This window comes from Ornithodoros turicata, chromosome 7, assembly GCF_037126465.1.
Source record: "Ornithodoros turicata isolate Travis chromosome 7, ASM3712646v1, whole genome shotgun sequence".
Taxonomy (NCBI): domain Eukaryota; kingdom Metazoa; phylum Arthropoda; class Arachnida; order Ixodida; family Argasidae; genus Ornithodoros; species Ornithodoros turicata.
In genome coordinates, this window is record NC_088207.1 from 55,951,167 (window position 1) to 55,970,999 (window position 19,833).

The window sequence follows — 19,833 nt, forward strand, 5'->3', positions numbered from 1 at the left end:
TGAATTAAAGAACGAGACAGTATGGCATATTTTTGCATTTTAAAAATCATCAGGTACACTCTTGTATGTCGAGAGACAAATATAAGGCGCTGGCTAGGGCAGGACCTGGAGTCCCAGGAACAAACTGATCCAGGGGGCGTCGTAGAGCCAAAAGGGTCTTGGACCAGAACCATGTCTCCTAACGTGTCGATTTGCAGCGGCGTAGCCGAGGGGAAGAGGGTGTCAAGGGTTGAAACCTCCCGAAATTGTACCTTTGCTAGTGCACATGGGAGAGGGAAACAAGGGGGGGGGACCACCTGTCCCACGTAAAGTCCCCATAGAACCCCTAGCTTCCGAAATATTTTTCTGGCTACGCCTCAACGAATTTGTATTGGCGAACTTTTTGTGAATGTGGAATTAAGCGAACATCACCGCCCATGTTTTCGGGATTACCCGTTTTGTAAGAAGTGGGTGTGCGAGGGGGGGTGTCACACTAATAGTGTTTTTGGTTTCTTATCACACCCCGGTAACTTTCACATAACTTCGCAAAGCCCATGGACACACGGAGTGACTTTGCTGGGAACCTTCGTCTTCGAGGTTTCGGGCGAAACTATACTTCACTTGGTCTTTGCGTGGTAAGTTCACTTTGTCATTTGTCGAGTCTTGTACCTTCGGTACTCGTCCGGTGAGAGAGGCGTCGAAACGTTTGGAAAGAGTGCCTTGCGGTCGTTCCACGTTCGGATACCCCTCCAGACGGCTGCGAAAGGTCTGGCCACGTCTTCGTAGTCCCCCGTGGCGGAGGTCTCGAAGAAGGGCACCTGCCAACGGTGGGACAACTGCTGTAGCTCCAGGGTGGAAACCTGTCTGTCGTGCATGAGGTCCGTCTTGGTGGCGACCAGCACGAAGGGCTTTCCCTGAGCCTGCAGCCACGAGCCCAGAGAGACGGCGTGCTCCAGGGAGGCCCGGCACGTCAGAGACACGAGCAGCATGAAACCTTGGCCCCATTCGGCTTCGGACACCGTCGGAGCATCCTGTCACGAAGAGACATCGTTCATGTGTCAGGGGAGAGAGTAATAATTGCGGGTCAACCCTTTCCCCGAAAATCATTCATATATTGGAGGGATTTGATTTTCAATACATGAAAGGCACAGAAAGCGAGTCTAGCCACACTGAGGCTACACGTCCATCCTCACCTTTCCAGCAGTGTCCATGAGGTTCATGTTCACCTGTTCACCGTCCAGCGCGGCGGAAAAGGCGTACACGTGTTCTGTAAAAGCGTAAAAACCCCTCGCTAACTTTAGGTTAGAATGACTCTACCACAGTTCATACCAAGCCAACTGATAACCCATACCAGGACAACCCATATCAAGCGAACTCGTACCACACTCAACCCATACGACGCTCAACTTGTACCACTCTGAACTTCTCGTTCCAGTCCAAGTCTCGCCGGGAAAGGACATATCGGGGAAAAAATGTCACGCAATGTGATTTATACTTATACTTACGTGACCGTGCTTATACTGAAGGACGTTATCTGCGGGATCCGTACAGTCCCTTCAGTCACACTGTGTGACACTTTTCCTGAAACGGCCTTTCCTAGCGTGACTTTGGTGACAGGTCTGGCCTGACCTGGCGTGACAGATTGGTACAAGTTGAGCGCGGCATGAGTTGAGTGTGGTATGAGTTCGCTTGGCTTGAGTTGTACTGATATGGTTTAGATGTCCTGGTAGATAATGTATCTTGGGATGAGCTGGATGGTCGCCTTTAGAATATTCCTTCAAAAAGTTCTTACCTAGTGTCGGGTCGTATTCGTGAATAAATCGCTTCGTAAGCAATCGGACGATGAGAGCTATAACGAGAACAAAAAGACATTGACGGGACATGCAAGTTATGCCTCGCCAACGCAAATTAGTGAAGTCGTTTCTATGCAATTTGACGTAATGCATGACAAGAGCAGACGCCGGATGTTGGGCGTACGCCGGACTTTCTCTCTGGAGGTCTGATGAAACGTCACACAGACAAGTCCAATCAGAGAGCGCCCCTTTGGCGACCGGTTGGCGGGCGTCTGCAAGTTTCGAGAATTGTGTCATCAACTTGCGCAATGTCAATTCTGCGTTGGCGTCGGACGGTGTTCGTACAGCCAGGAAGGTCACACCGTGTTCCACGCGAATTGATCGCGTCAGAACTCACACTGGTCAGCGAAAGTGAACATGTCTACCGGGTACTTTCTGCGGTGCGAACGCGAAGGAGACAATCGCCAGCGCTGAGATCCCATTGGTGTGCCCTGCCTACGTTACCTACGTGACCATGATGTTACTATCGCTGGGGCTTCCTCAGCTGCAGGAGCAGCGCGAATCTTTAAAACTCGTTTATTTGGTATGTACGCTGTTTTCGGAAGAGAAAAAAACATTATCGTATCGATCTCACACACACGTTTCCGGATAGCGATAGTCCCTTTAAAAAAAATGACAGCATAGACAAATGTCTGGGGGAAAAAAAGGGGGAGACGAAAATAATGTTGATTGATTGATTGATTCTGTGTTTCTTGGCGTAACAACAGCAAGGGTTCGAAAAGAATGTGGTTTCTGCGATCGAGAATAATTTAGAAAAAGTTTTTTAAAAAATAATGGCGCAACAACGGTAATAGAGGTGGTGTCACGGAACTGCCATGTGTCTCCAAGCAAGCGGAGACGAGACAAAACAAAGTTCTACATAAACCTGAGCACTGGTTAACTGACCATAGCAGACGAGGAAAACCCCTGCATTGACACGTCCTTGTTCATGACCCTGCGACCCATGAGATGGAAAGTATAATGAAACGCAAGTGACATACAGACGTGTGTGCGTTTCATTAACGACATCAACCATTTTGCCCGTGAGCAGACAAAAAAGAAAGAATATTTACCCGTTTTTCCGGTGCCATCTTTCCCAAGCACGACAATGTTTACCGAAGCCTGTTCCATGCTCCAGGTCGCATTGGGCGCTGCGCCACCTCGCTGCAACCATGCCACCTTTTCCGTAGCAGACACATGAAACGACGCAGACGACAAAAATTGATAACTTACGGGTGGATATAGCGTGAATCCTGGGAAAGCGTCTCGCTTAAAATCTGCATAGCATCCTCTCATCATACGAGTGATCAATGACCATATTTTCATTCCGTTTGAAGCAGACAACATTCACTTAGACGGTAAGAACGGATGTCCGCTTTCGGAAAGAAAACGGCAAGCGTGCTTCCCCTTCGGCAGTTGTGTTATAAGGTGAAGCTCACTTCTCTGTATGTCTAAAGCAGCGCAAACTCGCGTCAGTGTACGCATGTTTCCATCGTCAACGTGGGATTTAGACTTTATGCGAAACCCTGCACGGAAACTAACAATTTAACCACGAAAGGTAACACGTGCAAGACTTTATTTCCTAAAAAAGAAAATCTTGTAACTTCGGCGACAGACAAGTTCAATGACGTTGGCAGAACAACCAAGGTTAGTTCTTCCGGATTACACTTAAAAGCGCACAAAACGAGGATTGCCTCCAGCTTACAAGGCATAGCTGAATCCTTTTTATAACCGATAGGAATTGAACGACCACTCCTTCACAAGGTCGGAGTCGTCCAAGTTCTGCTGCCGCTTCTCCGATCAGTCGACAGGGGTAGCAACGGCAGCGCGAGCGCGTTCAAAATGGCGACGTTCGGCAGACGGCATTCCATTACACGTCGTTCACGCGCTATCGGACCCGTATGGCTACATTCGCCAATGAATTCGGCATTGGCGACGGTTTGCACAATGTCTACTGGAACCAGTAATTATGACGACTCCTACTTCCATATTTCGATAAAATTTTAATCGTTTTCTTTCGGTTTCGATATGTCACTCAATCACCTGATCGTGCTTCTCGTCGTCTGGATTTCAGTAAGCTCAAGCTTCAGTGGATGGTACTGCTGTTCATGGGCTGCATGTACCTGTACGCCTCCCGCATGACAATGCCCATCACAGTCACCCAGATCAGCACCCAGCTCGATTGGAAAAAGACCACCGCTGCAAGTGACCCAATTTTTAATAGGCAGTTGTCTATTTTTTACGTCTCCCGCCGATATGGTACTCGACTATATGTTATATCTATTGCTCCTGTCCTGAGAAGGCGCACTTAAGAAATTTCCGCATCGCTGCTGCACATGCGCGTGAGGTGTCAGGCGAACTGTTCCAGTAGGGAAATATTTCGTCAATAAAGACAATCTCTTCACATGTTCTCCTGTGCTGCGAAATATCACTTAGGCCCTTGCAAGCATGCAAGAACGGGAGAATGACGCAGTCATTCAAAGGCTGCTGAACATTTCAGCAGTTGCACAGAGGCTTTGTCCCATAACCTTGATCATGATTGACTAAAACTAGAACAACAATAATGTAAATGAGTACAATGGGGAAAATGCCCAGTGTCTGATTTTCCTCCTTGTTTTCCTACCATGTTTACGCATATAATTGTTTTCTGGTTAGGGTCGTATTCGTGTCATTTGTTCAACTTGTCGCCAGGGCTTTTCCGTGCCCCTATTAGCTCCCCGCAATTTGAAATTCCCCGCAATTCGCTTACGGAACGAAGTCTTGTTTGACACATAGGGCACTGTGCTGTCCTGCTTCTTCTGGGGCTACGCCCTGACCCAGGTGCTTGGTGGGTACCTGGGGGACCGTTATGGAGGTGCCAAGGTGATGCTCGGTGCTGCCCTCGGTTGGTCCTTGCTCACTTTCTACACCCCGGAGTTCACCCGCACCAATATCTGGGCCCTCCTCTTAAGCCGCATCCTCCTCGGTGCCTTCCAAGGTAAGCTCTCGTTCGAGACGGAACGTTTCGCTAATGGCTGTTTGAGAGAGCGGAGATAATATGATTGGTTGCAATCTCTCATTGGTGCAGGCCTGCACTTTCCCGCCATGTCGAGCGTCATTGTCAAGTACCTTCGCCAACAAGATCGCACTTTCTTCACGAGCGTCGTCGCTGCCGGCCCTTCCTGCGGGTGAGTAACGAAGCGCCATCTACCAACGAAGTAGTGTGACGTGAGGCAATGTAGGCTCATTCCCTCTGGCTGTACCTACGGAGGATATGGTTGTCCGAAAGCTTTCTCTTGGCGCTTTCTTTGAGGGAGGGGGGGGGGAGGATTGTGCTTGAGCTTGAAGGAGCATCAGAACGACACTTATACCCCTGTCACACGGGCAGTCTTCAATGGTCATTGAAACCAACGACCATTGAAAATGTGTGCAGTGACACCAAGCGTGTGACGTGTCAACTTCCCAAAGAGTATTGGATCCAATGTTCCCAGACAGGTTGACACGTTGCACGCATTGTCACTGACTATTGGTTTCAATGATCATTGGAGACTGCCCGTGTGACAGGGGTATTAGTATTGCATTTATCGCTGAAAATTTGTCCGCCGCTGACCTGGTGTTGCACTACTAGCAGCAAGCTCTGTGTCTCGCAGGAAATGTGGACATCTCTCATTCGTTTATGGACTCTGAAAGAGTTGAGGGGTTTCTAGGGGTGTGTGGTGCACGTGGAGGACCACTGTAGAGGTCACCTACGTTCATCATTCTTGCGTGCACCCTTTCAAGGGGTTTTCAGGGGTGCAAGGGGCTTTCCGTCCTCCTCTAATAGGGCTTTGAAATGACTCCTTCAGAAGCTCACATGCACCCAAACCCAACCAAAACACATGCACATGAGCCCTAAGAGATGTTGCTATGCTGAGGCAAAAACTGTCTCCATGTGATGTCCTCATAAGTCTCCGACAACCTCCAAAAATTTGCTTAAAATTTACCATAAGGAAAAATGCTCCCCGAACGTAAGCTGGGTGTCGCAAATTCAGCGTAATGACAACATTGTATTAACGGGGGTTCTACGCTTGGAACTTCCCCTTCTGAACAGGTTACTCCTGATGGGCAGCATGGGTTCGCTGGTGATGGTGTATTACGGCTGGCCAACTGTTTTCAAGTTGACAGGTCAGCAGAAAAGAAAATGTCTCTGAGAAAGTCGCGTGTAACGATGGTGTACCGACCGTGCAGGTATGCTGGGCATTACATGGTGCTTCCTCATGTTGATGCTCATCACCCTTCAAGGGGACAGCCCAAAGAGCACCGGGAAACACGTCACTACCCTCAGCGTGCCCTGGTTCGGCTACTTCAAAAGCCCCGCCTTCTGGTATGAACTGACACTTATTTGACAAAAGTGCTCCGAAGTGATGTCAAAATCTCTTCCTCCATAAGTAGCACTGACCTCATTACGTTTGGACAAATAGTTTTTAATACGATTTTTTATGACGTTTGGTGAAACACCCGAGATCCCGACTTACGAATACCACGATTTCTGGGCATTTTCCGACAAATTTTGGGCATTTGTATATCGAGGGTTGACTGTTTGCACGCTGTAGTACATAGTGTAGTGTATTAATGTATGTGTAAAGTGCAGGCTGTTGTGCAGGGTGATTCTGTTGGCCCACTTCACAGAGAACAACTCTTACTTCTTTCTCATCTCCTGGCTGCCGACATATTTCCATGACAGGTTTCCGGGCGCAAAGGCTGGTACTCGTTTCTTACTCCGTAATATGGCTACGAAAATTGTGAAAGTTGATGAAATGTCGGAATTCACACGTATCGCAAAGCACAGAGGATGCCTTAGCTCTTAGGTTTAATGTGTACCAGGAATTGGAAGTGATAGACTTGTCCAGTCCTTTCTCAATGTAAAGTCAAATATATATTCATGGGCAAAAGAGAGACTCAAGACAAAAAGGAAATGTAATCTTCCAGTGAGAAGCAACCATTTGTTGTTGTTTGAGTAGAGTTATTAAATACTCTTAAAAGCAACTCTTTACTTTCAAGATACTTTGACGTCACAGTTGGAATTCGCTGTCAAAGAAATGTGAAGAGCGTTAAGTTGAAAGTGGCATTACCAAAAAGCTAACACTACCCAGTTTTTTAACACATTTTTTTTGGAACACGCACAGAGAAATATCTTCAAAGTAATTTGGAAAATGAGTAGAAGTTATTGCAAAAAGTGTTTAAGTTAATTATTAAATACTAACCTTTAAAAGTATATGCAAGATACCAAGCTGCGTGCACAAATTAAGATATATATACTCTGCTCAAGTGCTCTGCTAAGTCTGCTTCAAGGCAGGGGCAGATCCCAACCATCCCTCAACACACCGCTGCACAGTACAGTGCATGTGTCATGTAACAAACCCTCGATACCTAACTGCCCCCTTTACACAGTAAAACAACTGAAAACAGTACACAACTGATCTTGTGCGGCGGGTATGTTCATTTTTCGTAGATCTGGGTGTTCAACATGGTCCCCTGGATCATCACTCCCATCTGCAGCGTCGGAGGGGGAATATTTGCGGACAACCTCATCCGCAAAGGTGAGACGACTGCTTGGTTGAATGCAGGGATTAAAAAAGCTTCTTCCCTCAGGTCATGCAGTTTCTAAAGTGAGGAAGATACTCGAGGTATGTATCTGTACGCAACCTGCGCAACGTCCAATTAAATTCCGAGTGAAGACTCGCAGCAAAAGAATACGAAAGCTCAAACATATTTTGGTTATCCGATTTGCTCAGTCTTCGGCGTACTTTGTGAAGGAATGTTGCAACTTTCTACATTTCGGATAAATAGACTACATAATCAGCAATAAATTATGGCAAATGTCTCAACGTGAAGGCCCTTGCTGCACCATTTTGAAACATACACGTGCCAGATTCCTTTTCATAACCACGAAGCAGCTGACAATTTCTCAAATGTGAACTTTACCTCCAAACTGTTCCCAGCTATTATGTCAGCTGAGCAAAGTGGTGCTGCTGCCTCTAGTACCGAATTCCGACTTTGGTACGGCCCTGTTCTGCGTCACACTGGCCGTAGCTTCCTCCGGTTTCCATAACAGCGGGGTATTCATCAACCCCCAGGACATTGCCCCTCTGCACGCAGGATCAGTCTTCGGTAAAGACACTCTATGGCAGGCGTTTTTGCGGGTGTGTGTGCCTTCATCTATGGCTCCTTTCTTCTAGGTCTGATGAATACCATTGGTGCAGTTCCAGGTACTTTTTTTCTTCCTTTCTTTGTAAAGGACCACTCCAAGAAATTATATTTGTTTTAGTTGCTATTATAAACCTTCCTCACAAATACCGTGTGTCCAGGTCTCTGCCCGTAGTATTGTGTTGCCATTTGGGTATGTTTTTCTTGCCTGCAGGCTTCATAGGCGTCTACCTAGCCGGCTACATAGTGGAGGTGACCAAGAGTTGGAACCTGGTCTTCTACCTGACCGCAGTGCTCAACCTTATTGGTTGTCTTTTCTTCGTCAGTTTTGGAAAGGGAACGCCTATTGCTACGTGAGGTAACATAGGGCGCATTAACTATTGAAACTCTGTATGCAATAAGGGGATAAGTCGAATTTATCCCCTTTTTACTATTTTCGCTGAAATGACATGTACATACCAGTATGTACCTGCCAAAGAAAATGTAGGACTATATTGCTATTTATTGACCCGCTACAGGACGGTAAACAACGGGAAATGCATGCGTGTCAATGGGACCATCCGTCAGATCAGGCCCCTTTTCTCGGTTCGGGATTTTCGACTTATCCCCTTATTGCACACAGAGGTGAACACTCAAAATTGTGTTCCCCACCATCCGACACATACACAAGGGGCAAAAGTTCAGTATTCGAAAATATGCATGTGAAAAAAATTACTAAAATTAATGGAACACTTGTGCAAACTGCAGTAAGGACTGCAGTCATTTGCAACGAAGCATCTCCTGTCAAGTCCAAGACCACCTTCATTTGATGCGTACTTTAAACTTACTGCGGAAGTACAAAAATATGAACATGGGTTTATGAAACACGGGGGGATCACTGCGAATTTTCACAACTTGCCGAAGTGGACCCAATCAATTTTCGGGGTAGCACCCGAAACGTGTTAATTTTTAGGCACTTGCATGCCAAGTTTAAATCCAATGCTCAAACATTAACTCTGTTCCTCTTTCCTGTAGGTTGGCCACTCCATCCAGTATGTGTATACTAGTCAAGAAAGTATTTTTTAGCATTTCCATTTTTGGGAGCTTTTTTCCCACCACATTTTTGTTGTTTATTATACTCATTTGCATATTAAAACAGAAAACCCACATTTCCTCTGCTTCTCATTACTTGACATTTAAGAAAAGAGACTTCCAAAGGGTGTTTTTTTCGAAAGGGCATTTAATCGTGTAAAGCTCTAGAACTGGATCATTTGTCCCTGCAAGGAAAAACAACCAAATCAATCAATCAACCAAAGAGTATGTGTGCATGTGCCATGTTTCAACATGCACATCTTGACAATGATCTATTAAACTAATTAAGCAGAGCCTAATAATGCGACACTTTACCCATAAGTATTAACGTGTATGTTGGTCTGAAGGTTGCAGTACGATTTTCATCGAGCATGATTCCATATTTGGACTGCCATGTTGCTTACAATTTTTCTGCAGTCTTTTTGCAGGAAGAGTTGGTTACTCCAAGGGAATACAGTTATTCTTTCCACAGTGTTAATAGCCTATTTGCCAACTCCAGTCGTTCAGTCTTCTCTAGTGTAAACCTTGCGTTACAACACTTAAACTATCTTCCTGAAGTTCACGTGGCTTCGGGTAAGGCTACTGCACGTTTATTCTATTTTATATACTACTACTACGTTTAATCATGATGTCGTCCCCCAGGAGAGAAATTTTGCCGCCATAATATAGGTTTTGACTGTCCAGGCCTTCACCCAGATCGCATTCCCCGTACATTTCAATTTATTGTACTCTGTATTACTTTACCATAATCCCAGTAATTTTCATGTTTGCAACGTTAATAGTCCTCAGAATAGTGTAAAGACAGCTAACAAAAACCGTAATCAAACTTCGAGGGACTCTTATCACGACGGCGATTTCGTCTTTTCGAAGCTGGAGGCCTTTGAATAAACTCTAGACAGAGTTTACTGTACTAAATGTATCTGCTCAGTCTCGCAGTTCACGCCACGTTCCTTGGCAGTGCAATGTAACCATGAAAATAATTGTTTCCCTGGACAGCCTAATCATGCAGCCTAAGGACAGTGCTAAAAACTATGACAAAGCAGATGATATCGACAGCTCGAATCGCTGATGCGCTTAATCATGGCTTCGGTGAATCTCGAACTCTCCCTGTTTATCGCGAGACCAATCGCTACTGCGACGAAAACTTTGCGCGACAGACATGGAAAGACAAGCTTTAAAAAAACGTCACAATACCTTGCGCTTTTTGTCTCCGCCGATCTCGAAGTGTTTGCATCTCTTGATGGGAAGCTGCTTCCTGTTCTTGCACTCTGTGCATTCCATACGCAGCACAATCTTCTTTGTGGTCTTCGCCTTCTTTCTGAAGATTGGCTTGGTCTGACCACCGTATCCTCGTTGCTTACGATCGTAACGCCTCTTTCCTACAAAGATTTATTTAGTCCAACAACGACCCCAGTTCACACAACCGCAGTTCATACCTTGTGCATAAAGAGAGTCCTTCCCTTTTTTGTATTGAGTCACCTTGTGCAGGGTGTGCTTCTTGCACTTCCCTTTGCAGAACGTTCTCCTCTGCTTCGGAACGTTCACCTGAGTAAAGGTTCAAACGCATGTCATCCACAGCAGTGTTTGGAGGAACACCCCCGGCTACTTCGCAAATTACCAACATATAACGGCTAATCCTACGTCTAAAGCGAGGCCATATCTTCCTCAAAGCGACTGGATAAGTTATTCAGTCTTTAATCCCAGCTATATACGCGATTTAGTTCGATTTTTGAGAATATGACGGAGACACACAACAAACTCACCATCTTGCCAGTGTGAAAGAGGAAGTGATCGACGCGTCTTATGGCTACGTCATTTCCGTCAGCGATGGAACTGAAAGAGGGAAACCGGGGGAAACGAAAGAGAGCAGAGAACTCTCGTATTCAGCGACCAGTTAACAGCTCTTTTTCGTTTTTAAATTTGTGCGTGGCTATAAAATCACAGTTGTACTTTTCACTTATGTGGGACGACGAATGAAAGTATGGTACTGTTTTGTACGCTACGTATTCAGCTTTGAGTTCTTGGAGCATTGTGTTCTCTAGGACCGTTCACTGTGCTTGCGAACATGATCCCAGGCGATCTTTTGGTAGAAAGTTTTGCAGGATGGCGCCAGCGTCGCGAATGAGGCGGTGCGCTCTCCCGATACCTGCGCGTCTTCTGCGCATTATTGCTGCTGGTGTCAACATATAACAATTTTCTTTCGCTGGCAGGGTGATTATGGACTAGGTATACATCGACTTTTCAGGTTCCGAAGTGCAGTTCGAGAAACCAAGGGGCCAAAAGGGCGTTGTCGATGTACTGCAAACGTATTTTTATTCGCGATGTATTAATTTTGGCGAATTTCGCGACCGCTAAAAAATCGCGAAAAATTGTACCCGCGAACACAGCTTGACATTGATCCCGCGGACGGAAACAGACGAAATTAAATACTCGCGAACAACTTCCCAAATGCGATTCGCGAAAATTAATACATCGCGAATAAAAATACGTTTTCATTATTTCTTTTGTGTCTCTCTCTCTGTCCTTACACGCTTCCTTCGACGCTGTGCCGGGGAAATTGAGGGCGCCGGCACTTGGGGGACTCATGAAAAATCTACGGGAAAGCGCAACGAATAAGGAAGTTCGGACATCTACCGGCATCTCTCTTCTTTCTATTCTCCCCACCCCCCGTCGGCGTCTATGCTCTATCACAGGGATCTCAAACTCACATCGGGTCCAGCTAACGCAACAGGGCCGCAATTACCTTAGACCACATCTTGGAGAGCCGCACAATAAAGCAAGCGCGAGCGTAATTAGCATAAAATATACCCCAAAATACAATCAAATAAAAATATGCACATAAACAGGTGCGGTGTAGTTATTGTTGTAGGTTAGGTGTTGTAGTTATTATTAGTTCTTCACAAACGATTATATGACGATGTTCAGGAGCACCGAAATTATCTCCTATTAACAAACTGGATTGTCGCCCTTGCTTACAGTTTCAAGTTGGAAATAGAAATGAAATCGGAGTGAAAGAGAAAGTTTAAGTTTAACTACTTTAATGTGACTCCTAAAAAAACGAAACACAACGTCCCCTGTACATCACTGCTCCTTATCTCCATTTATTTTCTTCTCTGCATCCTTCCAATTTCCCGCAGATGACATCCAAAGAGGCTTCTCTATAAGTTTGCAAACTTAGTGTGAGAATTAAGATGAGTTTAGTTCACGTTGGTAGACTAGTTTACCAACGTTTCGTTCCTAATCCTTTATTGTTTCTTTCTTTTTTGAAAGGAATTTTCGAAAGGACGCGGTGATAAAACACAGTATCGGAGACGCCATTCAATTCTGATGAAGTGTTCTTGCCTCAGCCTCCCATCGGAAGAAAATTTTACTTTTACGAAACCTCGAGAACAGGGTTTTCTCCCCTGCAGTCTCGGGTTTTTCGATAGTAGCAAGAGGCAAGCGAGCCGGTTGTTACGGAAATATAGGGGGTGTCCCGAAATCCTGTAATTAAGGATCCACAGTCTAATACGGGCACAGCCGAGGACACACACGTGGGGTCCTGGCCGTCCTGTATAGTCAACAAACTTGAACGGACCTAACTTTTTGTCCCTCGTGTCGAGGTTTTGCTATCATGGATACTTACCACGGGACGGGGAGAAAAATTACGGGGAGGGGTCATATCCGGGCCCCCTCCCCGCGTCTCGATAACATAATCTAATCTACTTTATACGATTACGACGGGTCTTGGCCCCCGAACAGCCAACCCCCCTGCCCCTCTCGCCGGCTCTGCTTACCACCAATTGGCTTTCTACGAAACCATTCTTTCACTTTCATTCGCTGAAACGACTTCGGTATCGAAAACATATGCGAAGCTGTGATACCCTATATTTAAGGGCTCCGCGTTTTCGTGTTTATTTTTGGGCGGATTCGGCGTATGTTTTTCGGTGTTTATTGATTTTCCCGAAATCGGTGTTTTTCGGTGCTTTTCCTGGCGTGTACATATGGTTTACCCGACACTTATTATCCGCGAATAGAAATCACAATGTAATATTTCCGCGCGACGCTTATTCAACATGGCGTTGTTCGCTGCGGTGGCGTTTTACGGCTAAAAAATACGGAAAATTTACCCGACGTATGTTTTTCGATTAAAACCGAAAACTTGGTACCCTACCTACATTGAAAACACAGTCATTTTCAGACTTCGCAGACAATTTGCGACTTTCGTATTGTGGACTTTGAGATCTGTATAGCTTTGAACACTGGGGTATCGTGGCATGCCACGGAAACATTTGCCCGATTCGCATTCTTTCGACCGTGACAACGTTTGCCTCGCTTCGTAGTCCTTCGTACACCTTGTTCGACGCGAGCGCCGCCACGCGTTGTGCGCGGTGCGTGTCCAAAGAGCGGGAGTTGGTGCGCTAGTCGGTTCTTGTGCCTCCCTCGCTAGATTCCACGCGCCACGAATTTGAACAAAGACGAGAAGCTTATTGCTCTCCCGAGTGTCTCACGGAAAACATGACTTCCACGGAGAAGCAAGCCGATGTTGCGACAGATGAAGTCCTTTCCGCCAAGGAAAAGGGAACTGGGGATGCGAAAACGGAAAAGTCTCCACAGAAGCGACCGGCATCTGAGGTAAGTTTCTGGGGCTCCTCAACATGTCCGTTGTTACGAGTGGCCACGATGCCGGGTCAACTTGTCTTATCATCACTTTGGGCACTTTGACTATCGAGCTGACTAGAGGTGCGCGCCGGTAAAAAAATGGAAAAAGTGCGTTTTAGGGGCACACTAGATCAACTTCTGATCGGCAGTAAACGTTACTTCGCTGACTTAGAGCGCGCCGAACTTCTTCAACGTCATTATTCATTAAGCCTAATACCGGCTTCTGCACTAGCGCGTCTTTTGTGAAATTTGAATGCTTCCAACTTTGAATTCGCACGAAAGCGCGATTAAATCTTACAAGCGGCGCACTGCGGGATTGTTTAGGACGGTTGATCGGCTCACAGCTGTGGATCAGTATACTTGTTGCTAATTGCCACTGCTTCTCCGCCGAAGTCTATTCTTGGCGGGAAGTTGAATGTGGTTGAACGTCTCGCACCGCTGGTTGTTCGTCCATTGCGCAACGATATCAGTCTGGTGTGATTCGTTTTGCCCGACTAACATTATCTGTCGTTCCATACACCACTCATTAATACACGGTTTCTAACTGGCTCCTTGGATAAAAACGGCTTTCGCATGAAAGCTTTGTGTGTGTGTGTGTGTGTCTGCTACCGGTTCGCAAACGCACCGCAGCACATTTGGTTCGTGTTTACGTGCGGTTTTCCCAGCAACGTACTGCGTCTTCGGAAACACATGGTTGTTTACGTGCGCACGTTGAACCCGGATTGTTGTCTCATCGTGGGAGTAATCATCTAAAACAACCGCCGCATTAACGCTGTTTCAGACGACGTTCATCCGCCTTTGAAAGATTGTCAGGAAAATCTCTGCGAATTGCTGTTCTCGCGGTTCGCCATGTTGGGAGAACGCCGTAGGCGCTAAATTTAGAAACTTTATTCATAATCTTGCGTCACGTAGTCGTTCAGCTTACGATCGCATCATCAATAGTCTTTTAACTATCGTCAATCAGTAGTGTTTTAAACATTCGGCGCGACAGTTCCAAGACCTTAAACCATCACAAAAGGAACCAGAGTCTATATGCGGGAGTAACGAACTTTGAAAGATCCCGTCCCATAGGGGATGGCAGCAGGCAGATAACGCGGCAACTTTGTGTTGTGCAACGCGGAACATTTCTTTCAAGGGAACATACAATTTATGCGTGTATATTTGACGAAATCGTAATTTGTTTAGCAGAACGCGTCGAGGTCCGTTAACTTCGGAACTGCATGTATGAAGTTTGACAACGCAGATTTCCCATAATCTGCTCTATATATCTTATAAGCCAAAGAAACTTCGCTCAATTAACGATGGAAATCGAGAGTGAGCAAGAGCGTAAACATTGTTACTTTTGCATAAGAAACAAAAAAAAAGAAAAAGAATGCGCAGCATGGCTTGCGTTCAATAGGCTTTGTGCGCAGATGCGTGCGCTTTGAGCTTGCCTTGGTTTGAGTCACCGGTTCCGCGTTCTGTGCCCTCCAGCTATATTTGGTGCCGGTGCGGCATCAATGCGTGTTTGCAAGTCATTGAGGGTCAGCGGTGGCGACGTTTCATTAACATTCTACAGTAATGGGGGATTGGAGGAAGAGTAGAAAAAGGCTTAGATTGTTTTCTCCCCCCGTCGAACTGTCGTCTGCCGTGACCCGCCATGTTCGCCGGCGGCGTCCTTCATGTTCACCTTCAAACGGGCGCGCGGCGGCGATTGGGTGGCGCGCGTGCTGGAGCTGCGCTGCGATTGGCGGATGCCTGGTTGTCGTCTTGGGAACGCGAGGGAGGATACTTTGGGCGGATGATGGTAGTCCGTCAGGTGGCAGCCCGGTAGCGAGAATCGCTGCAGAGTCTGCTACCCGCCTCATGGAAGAGTGCGACATTCGTTGCTGTTTACGTAACATGCCTGAGAAACACTAATTCTTATACGATTTTTCCCTTTAAAAGGTGGTGTAATATACAAAAAGGAAAAATAAACATAGAACATGCGTGAAAATAGAGCTGAATGTAATCTTGCATCTGAGAAGTGCATTGACATCTGCAACCTGTTGAAGGATCTTCAAACAGGATAACGTAAATTGTAGAGGCTGAACAGTTAATACAATACGAGAATCTGTGTGTGTGCTTTGCCTCTGGTTTTCCTCCATGACTAATGACAAACACAACATTCAAGCCTCACCAACAGCAGTTGTCTGCCATCTTTCAGATTTTTGAACAAAATGTTTTTGAAACATTTCAGATCACAGAGGAAGGTGACTTGAAACAGAAGGTCCAAAAGGTAATTGTGTTATTTTTATTCCACCCTATTGTAACCTCAGTGACAAAATAACGAAAATTACAAATTTTTGGAGTACAATAATAATAAGAATAAGAATAAGTACAAGAATTTTTACACACAGCTGACCATGGGACCTTAGCAGTTGAGCGTAATTAGTGTCCTAAATAGGATTTCTAAAACTTCGTGCTCTAGAAAAAAAAAAAGTGACAATCAACAAACATGACAAAAATGTTTTTAATAAAAAATCAAAACAAATGAACACAAAACAGTATGCTTGCACCATTGTCTGGATTCCAAAAAAATAGATAATGTACTACTGTAGCATTCTATTTATTGTGGCTGTTCTTCTTTGCAGACTGACCACAAAGGTGTGTATTGCTGACGAGTTGCTGTCAGAAGGGTTTGGCCACAAGGACACGTAACGTGTAAAATTTTTACTGTCTCGCACAGGGAACAGTTTGGAGGTTCTTGTCGTTGAATTTTCTCGAGGCACAGTAGTTTTGAACTTTACCCTGATCTGTAATTCAGTTTTTCATGTTGCACATAGAACACCACTGGGCATGTGCTGTTTGTCAACAGGCAGCCAGGGTGGAAAATGAAACTGGCAATGACCTTCGATGAAAGGCAGCATTTGAGCATTTTAGCAGCCTGTTTTTCAAATACTTAAAAAAAAAATTCTGATGACGTTGCGGTCTGAACAATAAAATTGTTCTGCAGCAAGCACGTCCGCGGATAAGGATGTTGCTAATCTGATAACGGGACAAACGAATGGACATGACTGCTCTGGGTAACCCTTGAATTGATAAACCTGCATATCTCTGGATGCCTGTGAAACCAGAAATACCAAAATCGCAGATGGGACAAAAAAGCACAGTTGGTGAAATTTGAAATTCAAAATATTGGTCAAGGACATTTTCACTTGAGCTTTTTTTCCCCCTGCTAAATATCTTTAGTGTTTTCATGTTCACATCTTTTTTTTTTTTTTGTTGTTGAACAAAGCAACGATAAGTCAAGCAAGCTGGAGTAGGACTGCTTAGCACTGTAGATATATGGGGTAGTTGGTAAGATGATGGTGTAGACATAGCGCAGCGATTCAACGAGCAACGCAGAAGACAAGACACGGTGACTGCAATGTCGTTCACTGTAGTTATCGTGTCGTACGCGTTTGTCATGTTTGCTCCTTCAAGCTCGAACATATTTATTTTGTCAATTTGATTAAAAAATAAACGATTAAATTTGACTCGACAGGCGAGAAGAAGGAGAACGGAGAGTCCGACGACAAGTACGACGAGGGCGCTGACGATGATGCTGCGGATGAAGAGGACGACGAGGCCGTAGCGGACGGTGAGGACTACGACGAGGAAGGGGATGAGGACCCCGAAGACGGCGCGGAAGATGACGACGATGAAGATGACGCATAATGACTTTTGGGGGGGTTTCTGGGAAGGGGGGGAAGACGTCCTGTTTGACAATTCTGCTCGCTTTCATCACAGCCACCATCTCCGGTTTTCCCCTGGACATCATCATCGTCCGCCGTCGAAAAAGAAAGGAAAAAAAAATTGCGGATTTGTTGCGCACGTCGCGGAAGAGAAAAAAAAAAGGCACTGCGGAGTTTCTGGTATTGGGTACCCACGAAAAAAGTAATCCGAGACGACGCGGTGGCCAGCGGAAAGGAGATGGGGCCGTCCCGTTTCATCAACCCGCAGAGGGCCCCGTTCGGCCCCCGCAGTTGCGGTCCCCCGAAAAAATTCTGGGACGAAGAAATGTGTTTTTGTTTGACGAGGTTTAAGTTATGGGGTGGGGCGGGCTTTCATTGTGGGTGCAACCTGCGTCAATAAAGCTACATCGTCATCACATTGGAAAACATCACTCTTGGTGTGCGCCTTGGGCCTCTCATTTCCGGACTGTCGGGACAGGAGTCCGGCACGGATCTTTGGTTGTGCCGCATTGGTCGGTTTAAGCAAAGGGAAATGCTGTAGATACGTGTGTGTGTGTGTACATGTTTTTTTTTTTTTTCTTCTCTCCATTAGACGGGACTTACTTAAATGTCGCAGGTTTTTAAGTGGTCCTTCCATGAAAGTAATAACTCTTTACGAGAGCTCACAGAAAAATGGCACCAATTTGCTCCCATCGCGGGGGAATAAAAGTGAATGGATGCAAATTTTCTCTGTGCAATTTCTTCTAGGGATATAAATTTCCAGCTTGCATTTGGGGAGATGAGCTTTCAGAAGAATGGTTAATCTGTTGTGAACAAGCATCCCTGACTGGAAATCTGGAGTGTGTAGGTTGGAGTCTGCGTCAGCACGATTTTTGCTCCCGAGCGATTTCAATTTCATTACCTGTTCTTTAACCCCCTCCCTCGCAATCCGATTTTTTTTACCTAGAGACTGGGAATGTGACATATCTGGTTTTTCCCGTTTTCTTTTCGTGGATTGAATGAGCGATGTCTGTTAGAAGCTAGGTTGCGACTGATAAGTTCCCTACTTCGAGGAGTATCGGAGTGTCTTCTGGAGGACGTTGCCATGGTAACAAAGAGCTGCCGCCATTGGGCAAGACCCCACCGAAGAGGAGGAGCAATCCTTGTATCTTGCTGTCGCTTGCTCTAGCTTATCAGCCTCATGCATTCCGAAGCGAAACAAGAAAAATTCAGTCTTATCTGGCATGGTAACAGGTCAGCAGAGTTGCGCTGGCGATAAGGGAAAACCAGCGCGCGATTACGGTAACACTTTCTGACTTTCTAACATGACATTGGTTGTTTCGTGTTAGTGGTACGCTTACCACCAGTTCAAACAACTGTCCTGGCGACTTCTGTTATGTCGTTTGGTTGCGCATGCCTGGGTGAAGGCGACATGCGCCGTTAGAAATTTACACCCAGAAGAGGTGCTGATGATTAAGGATGACGCATAGTAAGGCGACAAAGAAAGGTTTCTTCGTAAGTGGAGGGGATAAGTCAGTGGCGGATCTGGGGGTGGGGGGCGATTCACCCCACCCCCTCTCTCAACCGAGGGCCTGGGTCCGCCCCTGCTTGAAGTCCGAATCGCCTGAAACGTTGAACAGAAAACGTAACAAAGGGCGGGTGAGGTGCACCCAGCAGTCGATCGAATTTTTAATACGGATTACGCAGTACTTAGACCAAATACACAACGTGAAATAACTCAAGTGGAAGCAACTAACCGTCACGCGCTTTCGTCATACTTGAAAATGGCGACCGGAGTAAGCGGGAAAGCGAACAGACAGAGATGACGCACAAAATGGCGTTTTCTCCCTCCTCGGATCTTGTAGACATCACGTGACCGGCTTTTCTCAAATTGGAACCATTTCAAAACCAAATAAAATGTTTACAGTACGACATGATGTTTCTTCCAAGGCGTGATACAGCTTCAAGAATTCGGAATAAACGATCAATTGTGTCAAATTTAACGAATTCGCAATTCGCGCCACGAATATGAAGCCTCTACACAGGCTTCCAAGGATAGTCTCTCTACGGGGGTGTCTTCGTGGTTGCCAGGGGACACGGCAGATTCGTCATTGTTCTGCGACCCGGCGGTTTGCGGTAGGGTAGTTTCGCCAGGTGGCTGTCTCGTAAACGATCGCGTAGTTTCGTTCGGCAAACTGCTTCGGAAACAAAAACAAAAGGCGGGACTAGTACTTCCTTATGAGCCCATTGTCTTGCGCAGATAAGGCTATTTTGCGAAGTTCAGACCGATAAAAATGGTACAAACACGCAAGCGGTCATACTTACCTCTGTCGTCTGCACGAAACTGTCACGTGTTGCAAACGTGGCTGTCACGCTTTGGGTTGATGATCAGTTCGGTCAGCGTCGTCACATAAACGTGGCAGATAGAACGTTGACCGCGTTGACTGCGCACACAAAGATGGACTCCGGTA

The 19,833-nt window shown here is 45.9% G+C and overlaps 4 protein-coding genes and 1 long non-coding RNA gene across 7 annotated transcripts; 2 read left to right on the forward strand and 3 right to left on the reverse strand.

Moving 5' to 3' along the window:
* Window positions 1-24: 24 nt before the first annotated feature.
* LOC135401641 (ras-related and estrogen-regulated growth inhibitor-like) lies at window positions 25-19,829 on the reverse strand. 2 transcript variants are annotated; one of them, XM_064634153.1, is made up of 5 exons: window positions 19,688-19,829; window positions 2,885-2,990; window positions 1,772-1,828; window positions 1,173-1,246; window positions 25-1,010 (listed from the first exon to the last, which is right to left on the reverse strand). In XM_064634153.1, the coding sequence occupies exons 2-5, from the start codon at window positions 2,940-2,942 to the stop codon at window positions 621-623; spliced, it is 579 nt and encodes a 192-aa protein (XP_064490223.1). In that variant the 5' UTR covers window positions 2,943-2,990; window positions 19,688-19,829; the 3' UTR covers window positions 25-620. The 2 variants fall into 2 exon arrangements, with proteins under 2 accessions (XP_064490223.1, XP_064490222.1); XM_064634152.1 differs by lacking the exon at window positions 19,688-19,829 and adding an exon at window positions 3,045-3,204.
* On the forward strand, window positions 3,649-9,124 carry LOC135401636 (voltage-gated purine nucleotide uniporter SLC17A9-like). 2 transcript variants are annotated; one of them, XM_064634147.1, is made up of 13 exons: window positions 3,649-3,774; window positions 3,886-4,012; window positions 4,587-4,788; window positions 4,879-4,978; window positions 5,881-5,954; window positions 6,018-6,153; window positions 6,433-6,529; window positions 7,282-7,369; window positions 7,422-7,456; window positions 7,772-7,940; window positions 8,009-8,038; window positions 8,191-8,334; window positions 8,991-9,124. In XM_064634147.1, exons 1-12 carry the CDS (start codon window positions 3,713-3,715, stop codon window positions 8,331-8,333), a joined length of 1,263 nt encoding a protein of 420 aa, XP_064490217.1. In that variant the 5' UTR covers window positions 3,649-3,712; the 3' UTR covers window position 8,334; window positions 8,991-9,124. The 2 variants fall into 2 exon arrangements, with proteins under 2 accessions (XP_064490217.1, XP_064490218.1); XM_064634148.1 differs by having other exon boundaries at window positions 6,072-6,153.
* On the reverse strand, window positions 9,176-10,904 carry LOC135401637 (large ribosomal subunit protein eL42). The gene is made up of 4 exons (XM_064634149.1): window positions 10,811-10,904; window positions 10,484-10,592; window positions 10,242-10,426; window positions 9,176-9,232 (listed from the first exon to the last, which is right to left on the reverse strand). The coding sequence occupies exons 1-4, from the start codon at window positions 10,811-10,813 to the stop codon at window positions 9,212-9,214; spliced, it is 318 nt and encodes a 105-aa protein (XP_064490219.1). The 5' UTR covers window positions 10,814-10,904; the 3' UTR covers window positions 9,176-9,211.
* LOC135401638 (prothymosin alpha-A-like) lies at window positions 13,437-17,814 on the forward strand. Its single transcript, XM_064634150.1, has 4 exons — window positions 13,437-13,661; window positions 15,907-15,945; window positions 16,301-16,313; window positions 17,194-17,814. Exons 1-4 carry the CDS (start codon window positions 13,545-13,547, stop codon window positions 17,364-17,366), a joined length of 342 nt encoding a protein of 113 aa, XP_064490220.1. The 5' UTR covers window positions 13,437-13,544; the 3' UTR covers window positions 17,367-17,814.
* On the reverse strand, window positions 17,328-19,205 carry LOC135401639 (uncharacterized). The gene is made up of 2 exons (XR_010424872.1): window positions 19,120-19,205; window positions 17,328-18,986 (listed from the first exon to the last, which is right to left on the reverse strand). It is a non-coding gene; the product is annotated as an uncharacterized LOC135401639 (long non-coding RNA).
* Window positions 19,830-19,833: the final 4 nt, after the last annotated feature.